We start from the raw sequence: 19721 nt of genomic DNA on the forward strand, positions 1-19721 counted from the left end.
GCCGCCATGGGCCCGGGCCGGCGCAGGCCCCGCCGACCCAGGGGAGCGCGAGCGGCCGGGCAGGTGGACGCGAGGCCTGAGGCGCCCCGCCCCGCCCTCGGTCACCCCTTTCCTGGCTGGGCCGGCGATGCAGCCAGCCTCCGCGGCCCCCGCCACCGCCCCTCCGGAGCAGCCTATGGAGAGCTCCGCCCCTCGCCGGCTGCCGGGGCGGTCGCCGCCAGCGTAACCCCGCCCCTAGTGTGGACACGCCCCCTCCCGGGTCCGCAGAGCGGCGACTGCCGACACGGGACCGCCCACCGGACCACCCCCGGGACCGCCCCCATCAAGCTCCGCCTCCTTCTGGGCTCCCAAGGGCACAGCCCGAGGGCAGGAAGGGATTGGTGGGTGGTATTCCCCAGGGATCGCTTTCCGGGAACGTCCTTGAGCGGAGTGGTGGGACCCGGAGTGTCTGGACTGCTATACTGATTCCGTGCAGATGGCCTCCCGGGAAGGTTCCGCCTGTTTACCTTATCCCCCTTCCCCACTGTCTCCACAGAAAACCCGGCCAGCCAACCCATTGTACCTTATTTGAATTCACATTTCTCTGCTAACTCAGCACTGTGAGTTTCACCAAACCCACAGGTGCATGGTTTTCTTTTTGGTATATTTGCTGGTTATGTGTATTTCTTTATTGAATTGCCCCATTGTCCTTCTCTTACCTGTAAGAGAGGAAAACTTTCCCTCTATACTCTAAGATTCTATTTGTACACACCTGTAGGTTATGAAATAAATCGACAACAGGCAGATTAACTGCAGAAAAGGTATACACATTTACTAATTTTTAATATTACCTGCACGGGGACATCACAGAAAACAAAATGTGAACACCCAGAGAGGCAGTGAGATTTGAGAGTTCATATATCATCTTAATAGGGGAAGGGGAGAGATGTAGGCAATTTAGGGGAGACTAAATGATTTTTAGGGAACATGAGTGGATTCTTAGTAGAATAGATGGGAGTTATGGTGGTTTGTGACAGAGTTTGGATGTGGTGTGGACTTCTCATTTCCCCCCTGTGGTTAAGAATCAATTTCCCTGGTTGATGAAATTTCTAAGGAGGGGTTTCATTACAATTGAGTTCATTTTGGAGGATCTGTCTTTAGACCCATAAGGGGATGTTAATCTTAAAATTGTCAGTAAAATTGTGTCACATAAAAATGTGTTTATTTGGGAATAGGAGAGAATTACAATACAACTAAGGACAAGCAAACAAGGGCTTAATGGCAGGCAAATCGGGAAAACAAAAGAGAGGAAGGCTTTTTTAAAGATTCTACTTACTTATTTGGGAGAGCGTGAGCGAGAGAGCACAGGAGCAGGGGCAGAGGCAGAAGCGGACTCCCCAGCTGAACAGGGAGCCCGACTCGGGGCTTTATCCCAGGATCCTGGGCTCATGACCTGAGCGGAAGGCAGATGCTTAACCGACTGAGCCACCCCAGTGTCCCAGGAATGCTCTTTTATAGAGGAAAGGGGGAGGCTGAGAGGGCTGTTGGAAACAAAAAGTCCATTAGAGTCAACTCGGAGTTCCAAGTACAGTAGCTTTTCATTGGCTTGAGTTATGACTGTCTCTCATTGGCTGGGCTGTTGAGGGACAAGGAAGGGGAACACCTTTTGTTTTTCCTGCTGGGATAGTAATAGCTAATGTCGTGTCTTATTTGCAAGATATGTCTGTTCCTGTTGGGGTCTGCAATTTATAAGGAATGGTAGGACCTAAAACCTTCCCCTTCTGATCTCCCGACTCCACTTTATTTTTTTTTAAGATTTTATTTATTCGTTTGAGAGGGAGAGGCAGAGAGAGCACAAGCAGGAGGAACAGCAGAGGGAGAGGGAGAAGCAGGCTCCCCGCTGAGCAGGGAGTCCAACATGGGGCTGGATCCCTGGACCCCAGGATCACGACCCGAGCCAAAGGCAGATGCCCAACCATCTGAGCCACCCAGGTGCCCCGACTGCACTTTAAATGAGGTTTCCTTTTATTAATTTTCACAGGGATTTCAGGGAAAACCTCTGCCTGTATTTGCTGTTTTTCAAGTGCTTTTTTAGCTCAAAATAATATACGAAAGTGGCTATGTTGGCGTGGCATATCCTGAACTCCTTCTAACCACATAGTCATTTCTAAGGACTCCTTTTAACCCATTGTTGGCCCTGGATACTGTACGGGATCTTCTCATGTTTTCGTTTGCCCTTGTTCACGGCATTTCTTGCTGGTAGGCTCAGAAGCTCTTCCTGTGGTTTCATCTAATCTTTCTTCTCAGCCAAATCCAACTCAAGCTTGATCATTTTTTAAGACCATTTAATAAATTGTGGAAATATGTATGTTTGCTTATACACATGACTTTTAAAAAGCTGCCTGCAAGAAGTGGATTCACAACGATGCCGCCCCAGTTTTAACGATGAGAGCTGGCTGGAGTATTTAGACTCCCTGACAATGCTCGTTCACCACTGCACTTGAACATCTCAGTGGCCTCTCTAGAACTGTTTAAGGAACTCAGCAAAGTCGTGTATACTGATCTGGCAATTCCTACTCGGTCAAGGGAAAAAAGGCAAACGTGATGCTTTGAAGAAACTGAAGGAGGTGGTAAGGAGCAGGACTAATCAGTGGTTCACTTTCCCACTAGAACACAAATCCCATCCCTGTGAATACATCCTTCAGAAATGAAGGGGAGATAAAGACATTCTCAGACAAGGAAAATTAAGAGAAATTTTGACCAGTAGACATACCTTTAAAGACTAACTAAGAGGGGTAGCGACCGACTCTTGGTTTTGGCTCAGGTCATAGTCTCAGGGTCAAGACACCTGAGAGCCCCATGTCAGGCTCTGCACTCAGCAGGGAGTCTGCTTGAGATTCTCTCCCTCTTCCTCTGTCCCTGCCCCCCCGCACCACGCATCGCATGTGCACTCTCTCCCTCAAAATAAATAAATAAATATTTTAAAAAAAAGAATGGCCAAGAGAAGTTTCCTAAACAGAAAGGAAGTGATCACCCGAGGAGGATGGCACTTTAGGAAGGAGAAAAAGTAATTGGAATGAGTAAAAATAAGAGGAAATATAATAAACTATCTTCCTCTTGAGTTTTAAAATTATTTTGATGGTCGAAGCAAAAATTGTGTCATCTGATGTGGAAGAAACACTTGACATTTATATTTAGAAGTGAAAAGGGTGGGGTGTGTGGGTGGCTCAGTTGGTTAAGCGACCAGCTCTTCGGTTTAGGCTCAGGTCATAATCTCAGGGTCACGAGATCCAGCCCTGCATTGGGCTCTGCCCTGGGCATGGAGCCCGCTTAGCATTTTCTCTCTGCCTCTCCCCTGTGACCTCTCTCTCTCTCTCTCAAATAAGCAAATAAATAAAGTCTTCAAAAACCTGCACAGGTTTTAAAAAAAAAAAGTGAAAAGTTTCAATAGACCTAAATGGAAGTAAGATTTCTACACCTCACTGGAAGTGGTTTAAATTGTTAGTGCCAGTAGGCTATGATTGGTTATTATGTGTAAAGCATACCATTTTCTTACCGCTGCTTTTTACCTTATTTTCTCCATCTCATTCTTGGAAAAATAATGCTCTTATCCAATCTATTGCAAAAGGGGGAAGCTTTCAGACTGCTGGATCTGTTCATGGTGTCAGAGACCCCTTGGTCTTGCCCGACACCAATGTGTCCTTAGTTCCCAAATGCCATTTTCAATTATTCCCACATGCTCATGGATGTTACCTATCAAGTTACACTACTGTGGTCCACTGTCCCCATACCTTGTCTCCATCTTTCTTCAGCCATAACTGTACTGGCTCAGTTAAATCCCTCCACCTTTGCCAATTGTATAATCTTCACCACCTCATGGTCTTTTCCTTATCTAAGTGTATCCTGTCGCTCTGCACCCAGCGGAAATACAAATCGGCTAATTCCTCTTTGCAGGATTTTTAGAAAGGACTCTTTGAGGATGGGATGGCCTCTCACAGGGTGTCATCCCAACTCCTCTGATTCCTGACTTGAAAGTGTCCCTTAGGAAATTCTGGCTCATGGACCTATCAATAACCAGACCCCAGCTAGAGTACTCCAAGCTCTGCCTGGTTTCATTTTTGTCTGGTGGTGGATGGCATTTCCTGTGGGCCTGTAACTAGATAGCAGGCAAACTGGAGGTCAATGTTTATTGGGTTGGTTAGCCATCCCTGTCAACATCCATAATAAAGCAGAAGCTTCCCATCAGCTCATCCCAAGAAACCTCCACAGTTGCCTTAAATGGGAACGTCCAGGAGATGCACGTGTCTCCGGGTTTGCCTCTGTAGGGAAAGTCTTTCTTCCTTGGGTCAGAGGAAGTGCCGATGAATACATGATCAGAACTCTCTCCCTCACATTAGCGGAGGTAGCTGACTCCACAGCCAAAGCAGTAGCAGCCCAACAGCAATCACTTGACTCGCTGGCTAAAGAAGTTTGGGATAACCGTGCAGCCCTTGACCATCTACTTGTTGAACAAGGAGATGCTTGCGCCATAGCCGATACCGCCTGCTACACTTGTAGAAAGTCCTCTGGAGAAATAGAAACCCGATTGCATAAAATGAGAGAACAAGCACATTGGCTACAGTGAATTTCACCTAACAATCCATGGTCCTTTGATCTCTTTAGCTGGTTACCTCGAGGCTGGGGCTCCAGGCTTAGAACCATTGCTCAATCTGGATTTGTCATATTACTTTTAATTCTGCTTTATTTTTAAGCTTTGTATATGAGCCTGATAAACCTTTGTAGAAACAATGTGCCTAACAGGGTGACACTAGCCCAACACTTTGAGATGATCTCCAATGCCTATAAACCTGATAAGATATATACTTCATTTTATTATTTTTTAAGATTTTGTTTATTTCTTTGAGAGAGAGACAGATATAGCCACAGAGAGCACAAGCCAGGGAGGAGAGGGAGAAGCAGTCTTGTAGGCTTCCTGCTGAGCAGGGAGCCCTATGGGGGTGCTCAATCCCAGGACCCTGAGATCATGACCTGAGCCAAAGGCAGCCACCCAACCTGAGCCACCCAGGGGCCCCAAGATATACACATTAGATGTGAATGCCTGAGAACTCTCCCTCCTACCCTTCCTTGTCACTAAGTGTGATCTCAAAGATTGCCCTCCGACGTGAGATATGGCAGCCAGGGAAGGTCCTCCCTGGTACTAAGGGACAAAACCACTAAATGTGGAAAACCTGACTCTTGATCAGTGATGCTTTGAGGGGAAGACCTTGATCAAAAGGGGAAAATGTGAAAATGAACAAAGGCAACCGTGTTTAAGACGGAGTGGGGAAGCTCTAAAAGGGGAGCTCTCACTCACTACCACTTGTCAACAGCATTTTTCGCCGACGACAGGCAGGAGGACAGGCAGGAGCCTGCTTTACAACCGCAGCAGGAGGAAGGAAGATTTCCTCCGGGCTCAGCAACAGCCCCGCCAATGAGAAAGTGCCACAACTCAGCCAATGAGAGGCCATCACAACCCTGGACTCTCACTCCCCTCTAATGACTCTCCTTCAAAACCACCCGCCCCAGCTTCCTCTTCTCTATCAAAGAAAGCTTTATGTTGTCCTTTGTTCTTGCTGACTGTTCGCCATGGTTCATGTGTCCTGAATTGCATTTGGTCTGCTCTTCCCAAATAAACTCATTTTGCTGTTAAAATATTTACTATTCCTTTTTTCCTTTTAGTATTATTAATGTGATGTCTGCATGGTCCCCAAAAGAGTGGTGATGCAATCCAAACTCCCTGCATCGTGCTCCATCACCCGGCTCTCCTTACCTAGCCATTCTCATCTCCAGATCCTACTTAAAAGCAGCTCTTGGCCCCATAGTGAGTGCTCTGGCACGGTCGGCTCCCTTCCAAGAAGAGCGAGACACAGCCTCTGGTTTGAGACCCGTGTAGACGTGCCAGTTCGGCTTTCCCACAGTATCGGTGGTATCACTTAACACAGAACAGAAAGTCCTTCTTAGAGCTGACCACTGATCTCCCCGTGCAGTGAGTGTAGGGATGAGGAGGTGGGGCCGGTGGGAGCTGGTGGTGCAGGGCACTTAGAGGCAAAGAAAGAGGAAAGAATTCACGCAGTGAGGAGTGGGGGGCTCCACACCTGGGAGCCAGAGCCTGGGGGCCTGCCTCCGACCTCGGGGCAAGTTGCTGTGCCACCTTCCAAGGCAGGCATCAGGCCCGCCCTGCAGAAGCGCACAGGGACCCTCCACGCTAAGACCTGCAAAACGAGTTCGCACTGGAAGTGATGTCCGGTGGGCACCCACATTTCCGCCCCCGCCTGTGGTGGGAGGAGCCACGAATTCCCACCCACCAGCTCGCCGCCCCTGGGTGGCTTCCACGGAGCGCGCTACGCCCCCATTGGCTGGATGTTGGGCACGCGGCACGTTAAGGCCCGTCGGGTGGCCGCCTGCCTCAAGGCTCGTGTGGCCCCCTGGCTAGACCTCCCGCGGGGCAGAGGGGCAGGCGCGGCGTCGGAACAAGCGCTGTGATCAGAGTGCGGCTGGGTAGCAGAGACTGGGACAGGAGCGAGCTTGGTGCTGTGTCTGGGGGGCCCAGGCTGCCCAAACCGCCGAACCATGCTTCGGTTTATTTCCAGGGCTCTTGCCTTCTTCCGGAGGAGGGTGAACTCATCGGAGGCCGAGAGGGAGCAGCAGATGAGGCTCTTGGAAGGTATTCATTTCGACTTCTCCCTCCCAGGAGCCTGCACCTAAAGGTGCACCCTTCTCCCCGTTCAGAGCCTCAGGGGCTCAGAAGGGGGCAGCGTGGCCATGGCTGCCTTGGGGGAGAGGCATTCTTGAGTCCCTGAGCGTGCCCAGAACCCTCCTGTCCAAAGTGATGGTGGTGTAGACAGAGAAGGCCCCTGGGCAGCTGTGCCCCACCCTTGTGTTTCCCCCGATGCCTTCGGAACTTATATTGTGCCTGTGTTGTGTAAAGGTGCAACCGATTCCTTCTCATGTTTCCAGTAGTAGTGGATCACCCTGATTAGAGAGAGGCTGCCTTTGCTGTTGTTTTCCAAACACGCGTGTACTTGAAGCCAAGTGGTCAAGTCCTAGGTCTGTCGCTGGTAGGAGGCCAGAGGCCACACTGAAGCGGCTCACCTTTGTATCCTGAAATCCTGCCCCAGAGTCTAGCACTGAGGGGGTAACTCAGGGGACACTGGCGCCACTGTGCCGGCGGGCCCCCGTGAAAACGAGAAGGTTCGCTGGGGTGGCGGCGGTCCTTCTCTGAAGCATGCCGAGCCCTTGTCTGGGCCAAGCGCGGGCTCAGGGCTGACCGGGCCTTCCTGCCACGTGGTCCTCGGAAGACCCCGCAGGGAGGCGGGAGCGTTGTCAGGTGCCCCATTAGCCGTTTTTTGCCAATGGGACAATACAGAAGAGTTTTCTGATACATTTTCATGAGCTTGAGTGGCGGTTGTCACCCTTGTCCCTTCCACTTTCTCGTGTTTTATAATTTTGCTTGACAAGTTTGACCCATTTTTAAAAACCCATTTTTAAAAAATGTCTCAGGGCATCTGGGTGGCTCAGTCGGTTAGGAGGCTGACTTCACCTCAGGTCGTGATCTTGGGGTCCTGGGATGGAGCCCCGAGTAGGGCTCCCTGCTCAGTAGAGTCGGCTTCTCCCTCTGCACCCCCCCACCCCCACTGGTGGGCAAGCTCTGTCTCCAATAAATTCTTTAAATAAAAGTTTTCAGGATTTTTTTGGCTTCTGAAACTGTAATCATTTACAATCAATGTTTCTCCCAGCCTCTCTTCCATTTCTCCCAGCCTCATTTTGGGGAGGCACCTAAGGCCTTGTGGTTCATAATGGGCTCTGCAGTCTTCCTCTCTAGGTTCAGATCCGAAATTTTGGCTTCCTAACTGTGTTTGTTTGGGAAAAAAATAAACTTGAGTGTTTTGGATGCACATTTGGGCTAGAGTTAAACCCCCAGATCTCTTTATGTGCTTTTGTCTGGTGAGATGTTTGAGTAATTTCCAGGTGCTGCTGCTGCGTCTCTTGTTGATAATGATAAAATTCTGTAACAATAATGGCTGTTCAAAGACTCTCTAGATGCGGAAACCATGACAACAACTACCGTGTAAGCTCTAACCTGTGGGAGGCATTCACAGTTTTAAGCAGTTGACATGTATGTGTCAGTTCATAATTAGAACAACCCTTTCCCCCCACTTTATTGAGACATAATAACGTATAACACTGTAAGTTTAAGGTGTGCACGATGACTTGTTATATGTATATATTGTGAAATGATTGCACGGTAAGGTTATTAACACATCCATCACCTTATATAATTATCCTGTGTGTGTGTGTGAGTGTGTGTGAGTGTGAGTGTGGTGAGAACATTTAAGATCTACTCTCCTAGGCAGACATGAGTAATGCCCTGCTTTTACAGATGAAAACAAATTCTGGGAGGTTAAGAAATGTGCCGAGGGGCGCCTGGGTGGCACAGCGGTTAAGTGTCTGCCTTCGGCTCAGGGCATGATCCCGGCGTTATGGGATCGAGCCCCACATCAGGCTCCTCTGCTGGAAGCCTGCTTCTTCCTCTCCCACTCCCCCTGCTTGTGTTCCCTCTCTCGCTGGCTGTCTCTGTCTCTGTCAAATAAATAAATAAAATCTTAAAAAAAAAAAAAAAGAAATGTGACGAGGGTTGCACAGATGATAAAGGGAAGAGCTGTGTTCACAGCCAGGCAGTGTGGTCCCAGACTCTGCCTTCTTCAGCAGAAATCCACTACCAAGGGCCTTGGGCCACTGTGCCTTACCGAGAAATGGTGGCATCAACATTTAACGTGAGCCTTCTGCCTCCCAAACATTTAATCATTATGCTCCCTCTGTCACGGTCATCTGTATCTCAAACCGAGTCCAATTTCTTTCTCGATTTAGGTCGTCGTCTACCATATCTTCCTGCGGGAGGGCTTATTTCTCATGTGCAATTTGCTTTGGACATGAACTAATGATGTGTGTTGTTCACCCATCTCATAGGTGGCGATGAGCTGAAAATGGTGCGAGGAGTGGTGACAAAGATCTGTAGTGATTATGGCTTGATTGATGAGCTGGTCTACTTCAGTAGTGATGTTGTGACTGGCGATGTCTCTCTCAAAGTTGGACAAGAAGTCACTGCCATTGTGGAAGACGATAAAACATATGGATCGAAAGCGATCAAAGTAAGATTAGTAGGAGTTTGGGGACTGGCTTTATTCCTGGGGGGCTTTCAGCCTTGCTTCTGTTTATTCCGCCTCTCTGAGGTGACCCGGTGTGGCGGAAGGGTGGAATTTGAAGTCCAATTCACTGCTTTGTGTGGGACGCTTGTTCTTAGCTTTGTAGTGGTTTCTGTTTATAAAAGTATAAATTGCATATCTGTTCTTCAGAATTTAAAAATATGGCTAGGAATAAGGGGTACCTGGGTGGCTCAGTCAGCGAATGTCTGCCTCTGGCTCCAGTCAGGTCATGATCCCACATTGGGCTCCTTGCTCAGCGGGGAGTCTGCTTCTCCCTCTGCCTGCCGCTCTCCCTGCTTGTGCTCCCCCCACAAATAAATAAATAAAATCTTTAGAAAAAAAATAAAATGAAGGCCACTACACTTCCAATAATAAAGGTTTTGAATTCCTCCCTATTGTAGATAAATTAAGTCACAGCTTTGTCTTTTTAGAGCTTCTCTGTACCCCTGTTCCTTACTTTCCCAGCTTTATCTCATGCTCTGCCCCTCTGGGTGCACTGACCTGGAATCTTTTTTTTTTTTAAAGATTTTATTTATTTATTTGATAGAGATAGAGACAGCCAGCGAGAGAGGGAACACAAGCAGGGGTAGTGGGAGAGGAAGAAGCAGGCTCATAGCAGAGGAGCCTGATGTGGGGCTCGATCCCACAACGCCGGGATCACACCCTGAGCCGAAGGCAGACGCTTAACCGCTGTGCCACCCAGGCGCCCCTGACCTGGAATCTTAATAGTTTTCTTCCTTGAGGTGTGTTGTCTCTCCTCCCTTCCCGTCTCCCTACCCCTGTCCTCAACCCTACTCCCTCCCATTTGCCAGGTAAAAATCATTCTCTTCTCTTGAAGCCCATGTCAGATCCCACTCTCTCCAAGAATTTGTCCTCTATTCTTTTGATCTGAAATTCTCTCCCTACTGGGAATTCCCAGAAGCCTACATTTGCACTTGGTTTCACCATTTGTCACAACGTGCACTGAATTAGTGATTTTTGTCTTTTACTCCCCTTGGATTGTGACTTGCTAAAGGGCAGGAACAGTCTATCTTCTACCTTCGAATCTAGTTCTGTCAATGCCTTGAAGCTGGTTGGTCCACAAAGTATGTTTTTAGACACATTTTAAAAATACATGACAGAACAACACAAAGAGTTACCCCTCATTTAAACTATAAACTTTAAATATACAGTACCAATATCTGTCCATCAGTTGAACAGATGTACCAATCCAACAATTGCCAGGTGCCAGTAATTAATAGGGCAAGCTAAGGATAGACGGGAGGAATGTACGGGAAATTTCAGCTCGATGTTCCTAAACTGCTCTAAAAAATAAAGTAATAAAAGATATAAAGCTCATTCATTGTTTTATCTTCGTCTCATGCCTCTACATTTGTTAGGTGAAATCTCTTCACCACTGTTTATTTCAGTTCTTTAAACCACTTCTGGAACGACAAGGATTTGAGCATGTTTCTTCTTTTTAACCCTGCGTTGTGTTTGCTGTCATGGTTTCCTTTTCTCGCAGGTGGTTGCTGTCAGTGATGGTTGCCATGGCGCTGGACCCTCCGACTCCTGTCCTAGAGTTGCATTTGGCTGTATTTCGTCTGCAGTGGAAGGTGCTAACTACATTGATCACACAACTTACTTCTCTCTAGATGTCATTTGTAAAGGTACAGTTTACACGTTTTAAAATTTAAAATGAGGTTTTACCTGTCTTTTTAAAATTTTATCGATTGGCTTTGGAGATAGTTACAGGCACCATTTCCAGGGTCAGATTTAGAACATGCTATTTGGCAAGAGGCTTTTTGGATTAGAACTACTTCTCTAGTGTCCTTGGCTCCCATCAGAGGCTCTTTGATACTTGAAGTGGACCTTTGGAATTGAAAATAATGTGCAGCAAGGGACAGATACATAGTGTTCTTAAAAACTCAGGCTAGCGTTTGTTGACGTTTCAGTTATTGGACGTAGCTGCTAGTATTTGTGTAATTTGTCCATGCGTCTAGGCACTGAATTTCTAATCTAACCGGAAAACATTACAAGTAAACAGGGATATTCTTTTTATTTTTATTTTATTTTAATTTTTACAAGATTTATTTATTTATTTATTTGAGAGAGCAAGTGGGGGAGGGGGGTAGAGGGAGAGAGAGAATCCTGAAGCAGACTCCCTGCTGAGTGTGGAGCCCCATGTGGGGCTCGTTCCCAGGACCCTGAGATCACGACCTGAGCCGAAACCAAGCGAGCCACCCAGGTGCCCAACCAACTGAGCCTCTCAGGCGCCGCACAGGGATACTCTTTAAAAAAATATCGTTCAAATGCTTTAAAATAAGGTTTGGAGATAGCCATGTACCTTTCTGTTGGTTTGCACACTGGCCCCCGTACAGGGAGGGCAAGGAGAGACCAAAGAAAGAGGCAGGCCACTCCTGATTGGTAGGCGGCCGGCGTAATAAGCAAGGGAACTTACATACGAGGCTTGTCTGGGGCGGACACAAAATGAGTAGATCTCTGCACCCACCTGCCGGAATGTTAACCGTTTACGTAGATGCCTTAATTGGGTTCAGTCACATGCACTGTCCAGATGGTCTCAGCCACACCTTATGCGAGCTCCAGCTGTGGGAATGGTGGGCAGAACATACATTCCCAGGACAGGGAAGGGGGTGAGGAGTCTCCAAACCCCGGAGTTGAGCTCATAGGTCAACTGGTGGTCACGTCCTCTTGATGACCTCCTCCAGCACTTTCCGTGTGTGTGTGTGTGTGTGTGTGTGTGTGTGTACTCTTGCTGAATTCTATTTGTAATTATCAGGTCTGACATTTTGTTGTTTTATGCCTAAAGCAGTAATTTGTTCATTTGTTTATGCTATTTGAGTTTAACTCAGCTCATGATAGTGTGCTAGGTATTGGCAAGACAAGGTAAGGAAGACTTTATTAAACCCTGCCTGGAAAGAGCTCAGAGTCTAATTGGGAGAGACTGACATGTGGGTACATTAAAAGAACATCCTGAAAACACTACTGAGCAGAGAAGACAGAATGACTGCCTGCTAGGGGGAGACTTGGGGAAAGGCTGCATGAATAAGATGCTTTCCCAGCTGGAATCTATCTCTGGCCAGCCTCTGCCAGGCAGGCTTTGAAAAGATGAATAGAAGTAAAACTTTTGTACCTGTTCAAGCTCAGCCAGCTGCTGTGTAGCTTGAATACAAAAGGGGGAAGTTAGTTCAGCCACACCAGGCAGCTTTCCATTTAGTTTTTCTGGGATTTAAAAGCCAGGACAGGACTTGACCGCCATTGATAACCGTGGAAGTCCCCAAAGATGATTATCTGGTGGCAGCTGGGATTTTAAGACACGTTTAGTTAGAAAGAGCCAATTCAAGAAGAAAAGGCCCCTGGGATTGCTAAGCTCCTAAGTTAATTTCCTGGTCCCTATAACCATGCCAACAGGAAGACACCACCAGCGGTAGCCCTTGCTGGGAGAATTCTTCTTAAGATGGGAAACACTTGAACATGTTTTTAATGCCAAACGTAGTGATTAAAGGTGCAGGAGAGAGCAGGAAGGACGGATGGAACCAGGGCCCTGAGGCATAAAGAGAGGCCGGGACCCAAAGCTCTGGTGAAGGGATTTACTGCTGCGAAATAAATTGGGTGGGTCAGAGTAATAAACCTCTCAAGGGTGAAAAAGAGAGTGTCTTAAAAAGCCCTGAGCACCTACTCAGTCATCCTTAGCCCTGTCCAATTAGCTGCTCTTAATCGGATTATGAAACCTAATGAAAATGACAAAAGACAAATGCCAATTTAAAACATAACAGGAGGGGCTCAGTCGATTAAGCGGTTAAGCGTCCAACGTCCAACTCTTGATTTCGGCTCGGGTCATGATTGTAGGGTAGTGAGATCAAGCCCATATTGGGCTCCATGCTCAGCGGGGAGTCTGCTTGTGATTCCCTCTCACTCTCTCTCCCTCTGCCCCCCCCACCACACACACTCTCTGTCTCTCTCTCTCTCAAATAAATAAATAAATCTTAAGCCAAAAACATAATTGGAATTGGGGCGCCTGGGTGGCTCAGTCTGTTAAGCGTCTGCTTTGGGCTCAGGTCATCATCTCGGGGTCCTGGAATCGAGCCCCACATCGGGCTCCCTGCTCAGTGCAGAGTCGGCTTCAGATTCTTTCTCCCACTCTCTCAAATGAGTAAATGACATCTTAAAAAAAAAAAAGAATATATTGGCTTGAGTGCCCACTTGAAAGATGAAAAGGAAATTCCTTCTTATCCCTTTTTGGACTTTCCCTTAATGCCTTGAATTACTCAATTGTGCCATGTCTTATTCAGTTCAGAGGTAGCGTCCCTGTTTCAGTATGACCCTGTTCTTCAGCTGCTGACATTCTTATGACTGGATTCAGGAGACTGGAGTGGGCAGGGAGATGTTGGAATTTTTATTCCACTAGATACCTCTTTGCCTGGCTGCACATCGGCAATGACTTTATACATCTACCAAGGGCCATAGCTTGTGTAGGGAACCCCCTCCTACAGCTATAGCTATAGGGGGTGACCTTATCCTCTGTTGTCCAATCTGAGTCATTTTGGGGACTAAAAAAGGGTGTTACAATTGATAAAGTTAAATCAGCTTTTGAAGTTTTTATATAGGACTAACAAATTGGTTTTAAGTTTGGACATTTAAAATAGTACTAATATATTTTTCTTTTTTATTTGAGAGAGAGACGGAGCACAGGTAGGGGGAAGGGCAGACTCCCTGCTGAGCAGGGAGTCCAACATGGGGCTCAGTCCCAGGACCCTGGGATATCATGAACTGAGCCAAAGGCAGATGCTTAACCAGCTACAGAGTCCTCACGTGACCTTTCCTTGGAGTGTGTGAGGGGGAGAGAGGGAGAGCACAAAGCTCTCAGTGTCCCTTCTTACAAGGACATTAATCCTATCAGATTAGGGTCCCTTCCTTATGAGCTCCTTTCTTCCGTTCCTCCCTCCCTCCTTCCTTTCTCCCTTCCTTCCTTCCTTCCTTCCTTCCTTCCTTCCTTCCTTCCTTTCTTTCTTTCTTTCTTTCTTTTTTTTCTCTCTCTCTCTCTTTCCTTTCTTCACCCAACGTGGGACTTGAACTCAGGACCCCAAGATCAAGAGTCACAGGCTCTATTGACTGAACCAGCCAGGTGCCCTTCCTTAGGAGCTCATATTTAATCTTAGTTACTTCCTTAGAGGCCCCATCTCCAAATACAGTCACCCTGGAGGTCAGGGCTTTGACAGATGAATTTTAGGGGGACACATTCAGTCAATAGCACAGATGAATTACATAATTCATGTATTCATCAACTTTCTTGGAAAATTGATTCATTACTCATTTTCCCTAAACACGCATTCATTCTTTTGCTCATGGCTGCCAAAAGGGTTTATTGAAAACTAAAAAAGGAGTTACCAAATCATTAAACAAATAAGTAGTTATAGGTTTATACTATAACAAGAACATCAGACTAATCTCTGCACTGCATGACAAAACATCGGAGTTGAGTTTTCTTATAAATGTTTCACATAAACATAACCTAGAGTGTCTCGCATTTCCCAGCAGTCCTCCCAACTTGCTAGCCTGGCAGAATCTTGCCATTTTTAGGCTGTGGTGTATATTTGGGGCTGTCTATGTGCTAGGCACTGTTCTCTGAGTTTTATATGTACGGATTAATTCTGCCTTCAACTCTCTGTGGTAAGTCCTGCCATTATGCTTCTCATTTTTTAGATGAAGAAATCAAGGCACAGAGAGGTTAAGTAACCTGCCCAAGGCTGCAAGTTGAGTAAGTAGCAGCATCGAGGTTTGAACCCAGGCAGCCAGATTCACACTTGTGCCCCGACTTCTGTACTTCCGTGCCTCTCCAGGGGGACTTGTGCCCGTGACCAGTGGTTTAATAAATCCCATGGTGCTCTCCAAGAGCTTGGGCTGTTTTTTGTTGTTGTTGTTAAAGATTTTATTTATTTATTTGACACAGAGACAGCCAGCAAGAGACGGAACACAGGCAGGGGGAGTGGGAGAGGAAGAAGCAGGCTCCCAGTGGAGGAGCCCAATGTGGGGCTCGATCCCAGAACGCCAGGATCATGCCCTGAGCCAAAGGCAGACGCCTAACGACTGAGCCACCCAGGCGCCCCCAAGAGCTTGGCCTGTTATGCCCGGATTATAAACATCCTTTCTGACAGGAAGACTTCCAGATTACCTGTTAAGAGGTTCAAAATGTACTTTCGATGTAGTAGAAATTATTTTAGGGTCTTATAACATCAAAGTAACTGTGAAACTGAACATTACGAAGACTAAGAGATCATTCCAGCTCGATTTCTCTCCTGTTTTAGAGTTCGAGCCTTACCAGGGGGACCGAGTAGAAGTTGAGTTTTGCACCCAGTCGGACACGCTGAATAGAAAGGCCGTGTCGGTGAAGCCTCTGAGGCACAAGCACGTGCATGAGGTAGTCCGTTTGTGCGTAGCTCTTGTTATTTGGCTCTGCTTCTCCTTCCTCTAGTGATCCTTGCTGCTGCTCAGGATTCCGTGGGGTGTGTTGGCAAACCATTCTTTGCCAAAGAGGAGTCTCTTTTCCTTATTTTTTTTTAAAGATTTTATGTATTTATTTGTCAGAGAGAGAGACAGAGAGGGTGAGCACAAGCAGGGGGAGCGGCAGGCAGAGGGAGAAGCAGACTCCCCCCTGAGCAAGGAGCCCGATGTGGGGACTCCATCCCAGGACCCTGGGATCATGACCTGAGCCGAAGGCAGACGCTTCACCCGCTGAGCCACACAGGCGTCCCAGTCTCTTTCCTTATTGAACGGACCATGCTTCTAAAACAGACATAACCCGAGAATAATATACAGCACACATATAATGAAGATCTAAATTAGGTAGTCTCCTTGGGAAGTATTAAAATGCCCTGAGAACAGCCAGAACAGAAATCAAATCGTGTTGAGGGAATTGTGGGGAAAGAATGAATGGCATGGTGGGGGGGGACCACAGCATTGCAGTAAATGCTGGGTGTGACTTGGGTAGCGGAGACTGGAAATGAATGGAAAAGTCTGTCTGCACAAAGGGACAGATGGCACTTGGGATGTGACCCAGGAAGTGGAGAAATGGCGTTCTGTTGGCCACCACATTCCTTTCTCACTCTACCCCTTTCACTCCCTCAGTCGTCGCTAGAGAGGTTAATGGGCATTGTGTGGTGTATTTAGTGCAGAGTTTATAATCCTTGACCAGGACCAGGTCTGCAGGGCTTCCAACTTAGTGGCTGTGAGGTAGGGGTCGCCATGGGTAGTTTTACAGAGCGCTCCCAGTGTTTCAAACATGAAGGCCAGGCTGGAGATGGAGTGACCTACAGATGAAAGCGAGAACAAGGAGGTGGTGGCCCGGTTACAGGGACAGTGCTTTTACATCAGCACTTCTGTTATCTGTAATTACAGGTCTGCATTACTAGCCTACATGGAAGAAACGGGGTGATAGATGACAGCATCTTTTTCACCTTGGAATCTCTGAAGCTGCCTGATGGATACACACCTCAGATATCTGACGTTGTTAATGCTGTCGTGGTGGAGAGCATTCAGTCTTGCTACGTTTGGAGAGCGATTTCTATGACTCTCGTCAAAAGGTGGCAGTAAGAAAACAACAGCATTTGGGGCTCCTGGGTGGCTCAGTCGTTGAGCTTCTGCCTTCGGCTCAGGGCGTGATCCCGGCGTTCCGGGATGGAGTCCCGCATCAGGCTTCTCCGCTGGGAGCCTGCTTCTTTCTCTCCCACTCCCCCTGCTTGTGTTCCCTCTCTCGCTGGCTGTCTCTCTCTGTCACATAAATAAATAAAATCTTAAAAAAAAAAAAAGATAACAACAGCATTTGTATTCCCTCTGCGGCTTTTCTTCTCTTGTCAGGAAAGGGCCTGGTTTAGATGTGTTTTGTGAAAAATAGCTTAGTAAACCTCAACAATTAATTCAGGCACAACCTTTCAGGTTCCGTGTGGGTTGGCAAAATGGAGTGTACCTTCTGGAGAGTGGCCAGCATTTTTCATTATTGATTAAAGACGTTTTCATCTTAATCCGTTGTAATAATTTATATTTGAGATTTTCTCTTTTTAGTGGATCTGTTTATTTTTTAAGACTTTGTTTATTTGAAAAAGAGAGAGCATGAGTGGGGGGGCGGGATAGAGGGAGAGGGAAAAGTAGACTCCCTGCTAAGCACAGAGCCTGACGCACGGTTCAATCCCACGACCCTGAGATCATGACCTGAGCTGAAGTCAGATTTATCTGAGAGATTGAGCGAGCGAGCAAGAGAGAGAGCACGAGCAGTGAGGGGAGTGGGGCAGAAGGAGAGAGAAAAGCAGACTCTGCCATGAGCAGGGGGCCCAACGTGGGGCTCGATCCCAGAACCCTGGGATCACAACCTGAGCCAAAGGCAGATGCTTAACTAACTGAGCCGTCCAGGTGCCCCTTTATTTTTATTTTTTTAAGATTTTATTTATTTATTTGACACAGAAAGAAATCACAAGCAGGGGGAGCAGCAGGCAGAGGGAGAGGGAGAAGCAGGCTCCCTGCTGAGCAGAGATCTCAATTCGGGGCTCTACCTAGGACTCTGGGGTCATAACCCGAGCCAAAGGCAGACGCTTGACCAACTGAGCCACCCAGGCGCCCCCAAGAACCTTTATTTTTAAAACACAATGGGCATCATAGGTTTTAAAATTCTGAGTTTGCATTACAGGTCCATGAGATTACCCAACCATGTAGCGGTTAGTTCCCCCACGTTACAGTCAGTAGGCGGAGTCAGTATCTTCTAGATTTTAGGTATTTCACTCATTGATTCTCTTTAGAAGTAGTGATTGCCTTCTATGGGCCAGCTCCTGGGGTTACCGTCTTGAACGCAAAGGCATGTGGGGCAGGTGGGAGCAGTGCCAGCTCCAGGTCCCCCTGAACGTCGTCCTGCTAAAGCAGCACCACAGCCATGGGAACCGCAGAGAAGCCCACCGTTGCGCAGGAGAGATGCAGGGGTCGTGGATTCTCCCCACCCCCCGGATCCTCCCCCCGGGTTCATGTGGGGGAGCGTGTCCTTGGACGGACAGTGGCTGACCATGGTCCCGGACCATCTACCTTGCCCCCATCAGGGCGTCACCCTGGCCTCCCTGAATGGATGATGTCATGGCGCCAGGACCACGGAGCAGGAAGTATCCGTCTGGGCTGTGTTAGCCACGAGGTTTTAATCAATCGCTTGAAAACCCAGGGACCTGGCACCCCAAGTTTCCAGGGCTCCAATGTTCTTCGGTGTAGCTTCCCAGCTGGGGTGCTGGGAAGAGTAGCGGATGGGCTGATGTACAAGCCCCCTCAGCTCAGTAGGGATCCGTACAGGGAAGGAAAGGAACCAAGACCATCCTCTTGCGCGGCATGGTCGGCTAACTACAGCCCTGGGGCCAAATCTGCCCCATGTCTGTGTTAGTGTTAAACAGCTTTGTTGAGAGGCAATTCGTATAACACACGATTCACCCATTTAAAGTCTTCCATTCAGTGGTTTTTAGCATAACTGCGGTGGTGTGCACCCACCACCCCAATTTTAGTACATTTTCACCTCCTCTTGAAACACATGATATCAGGAAGAAAAATTGGATTGCACATCTCACCTTTTTTTAAAAAGATTTTATTTATTTGAGAGCGAGCGAGAGAGCACAAGCAGGGGGGAGTGGCAGAGGGAGAGGGAGAAGCAGGTTCCCTGCTGAGCAAGGAGCCCAATGCAGGACTCATTCTAGGACCCTGGGATCATGACCTGAGCCGAAGGCAGACACTCATTTCACCTTTTTCATAGAGTCACATACACATTTTAAAGTCAGCTCTTCGAGTGGTTCCGAAGCCCAACAAACATTGAGACCCAACTGCATCCAGCTGATCACACAGGGCGTAGATGCTGCTTGCGATCTGAATTTCAAATTGCCATTCCCACCCAGGTGTGCTGCTTAAGTTTTTAAAATGTGTAACCATTCGCCTACTGCAATCCGTCTCGAGCCCAAACGTAAGACCATGGTTCACCATCCGTGTCCGGAACTACACCTTGGACTCACTATATCCCACGTCCTAGTGACGAGGACCAGCTAACTTCATCCAAAGGGGACGTGAACTCCTCTTGCAATGTGCCTTCTGCATTCCTTGTGCTTTATTCCTGTCGATGCTGTCCACTCTTTTCTAGAAATTTCATCTCTATATTCTTTACAATTCCACTGTTGCCTGTGAGAAGTTCCATCTATTTCAGGCCAAAGGCAAACCTAAATGTGAAATAGAGGCTTAACCAGAATATCTGTTAAACAAGTAGGTGGGTGGGATTCCTGGGTGGCTCAGTTGATTAAGTGTCTGCCTTTGGCTCAGATCGGGATCCCAGCGTGGTGGGATCGAGTCCCACATCAGGCTCCTTGCTCAGTGGAGAGCTTGCTGCTCCCCCTGCTTGTGCTCACACTCTCTCTCTGGCAAATAAATAGAATCTTTTTTAAAAAGGGAAGTAAATGTTGATTAGTTCCAAGCTCCAGGGGCGTCTGGGTGGCACCG

General features: G+C 47.7%; 1 protein-coding gene across 1 annotated transcript; it reads left to right on the forward strand.

Moving 5' to 3' along the window:
• The first annotated feature begins 6 nt into the window (after positions 1–6).
• Positions 7–16811, forward strand: CT55 (cancer/testis antigen 55). The gene is made up of 6 exons (XM_034649052.1): positions 7–380; positions 6609–6682; positions 8986–9167; positions 10726–10870; positions 15527–15639; positions 16617–16811. The coding sequence occupies exons 1-6, from the start codon at positions 7–9 to the stop codon at positions 16809–16811; spliced, it is 1083 nt and encodes a 360-aa protein (XP_034504943.1).
• Positions 16812–19721: the final 2910 nt, after the last annotated feature.

This window comes from Ailuropoda melanoleuca, chromosome X (genome assembly GCF_002007445.2).
Source record: "Ailuropoda melanoleuca isolate Jingjing chromosome X, ASM200744v2, whole genome shotgun sequence".
Taxonomy (NCBI): Eukaryota; Metazoa; Chordata; class Mammalia; order Carnivora; family Ursidae; genus Ailuropoda; species Ailuropoda melanoleuca.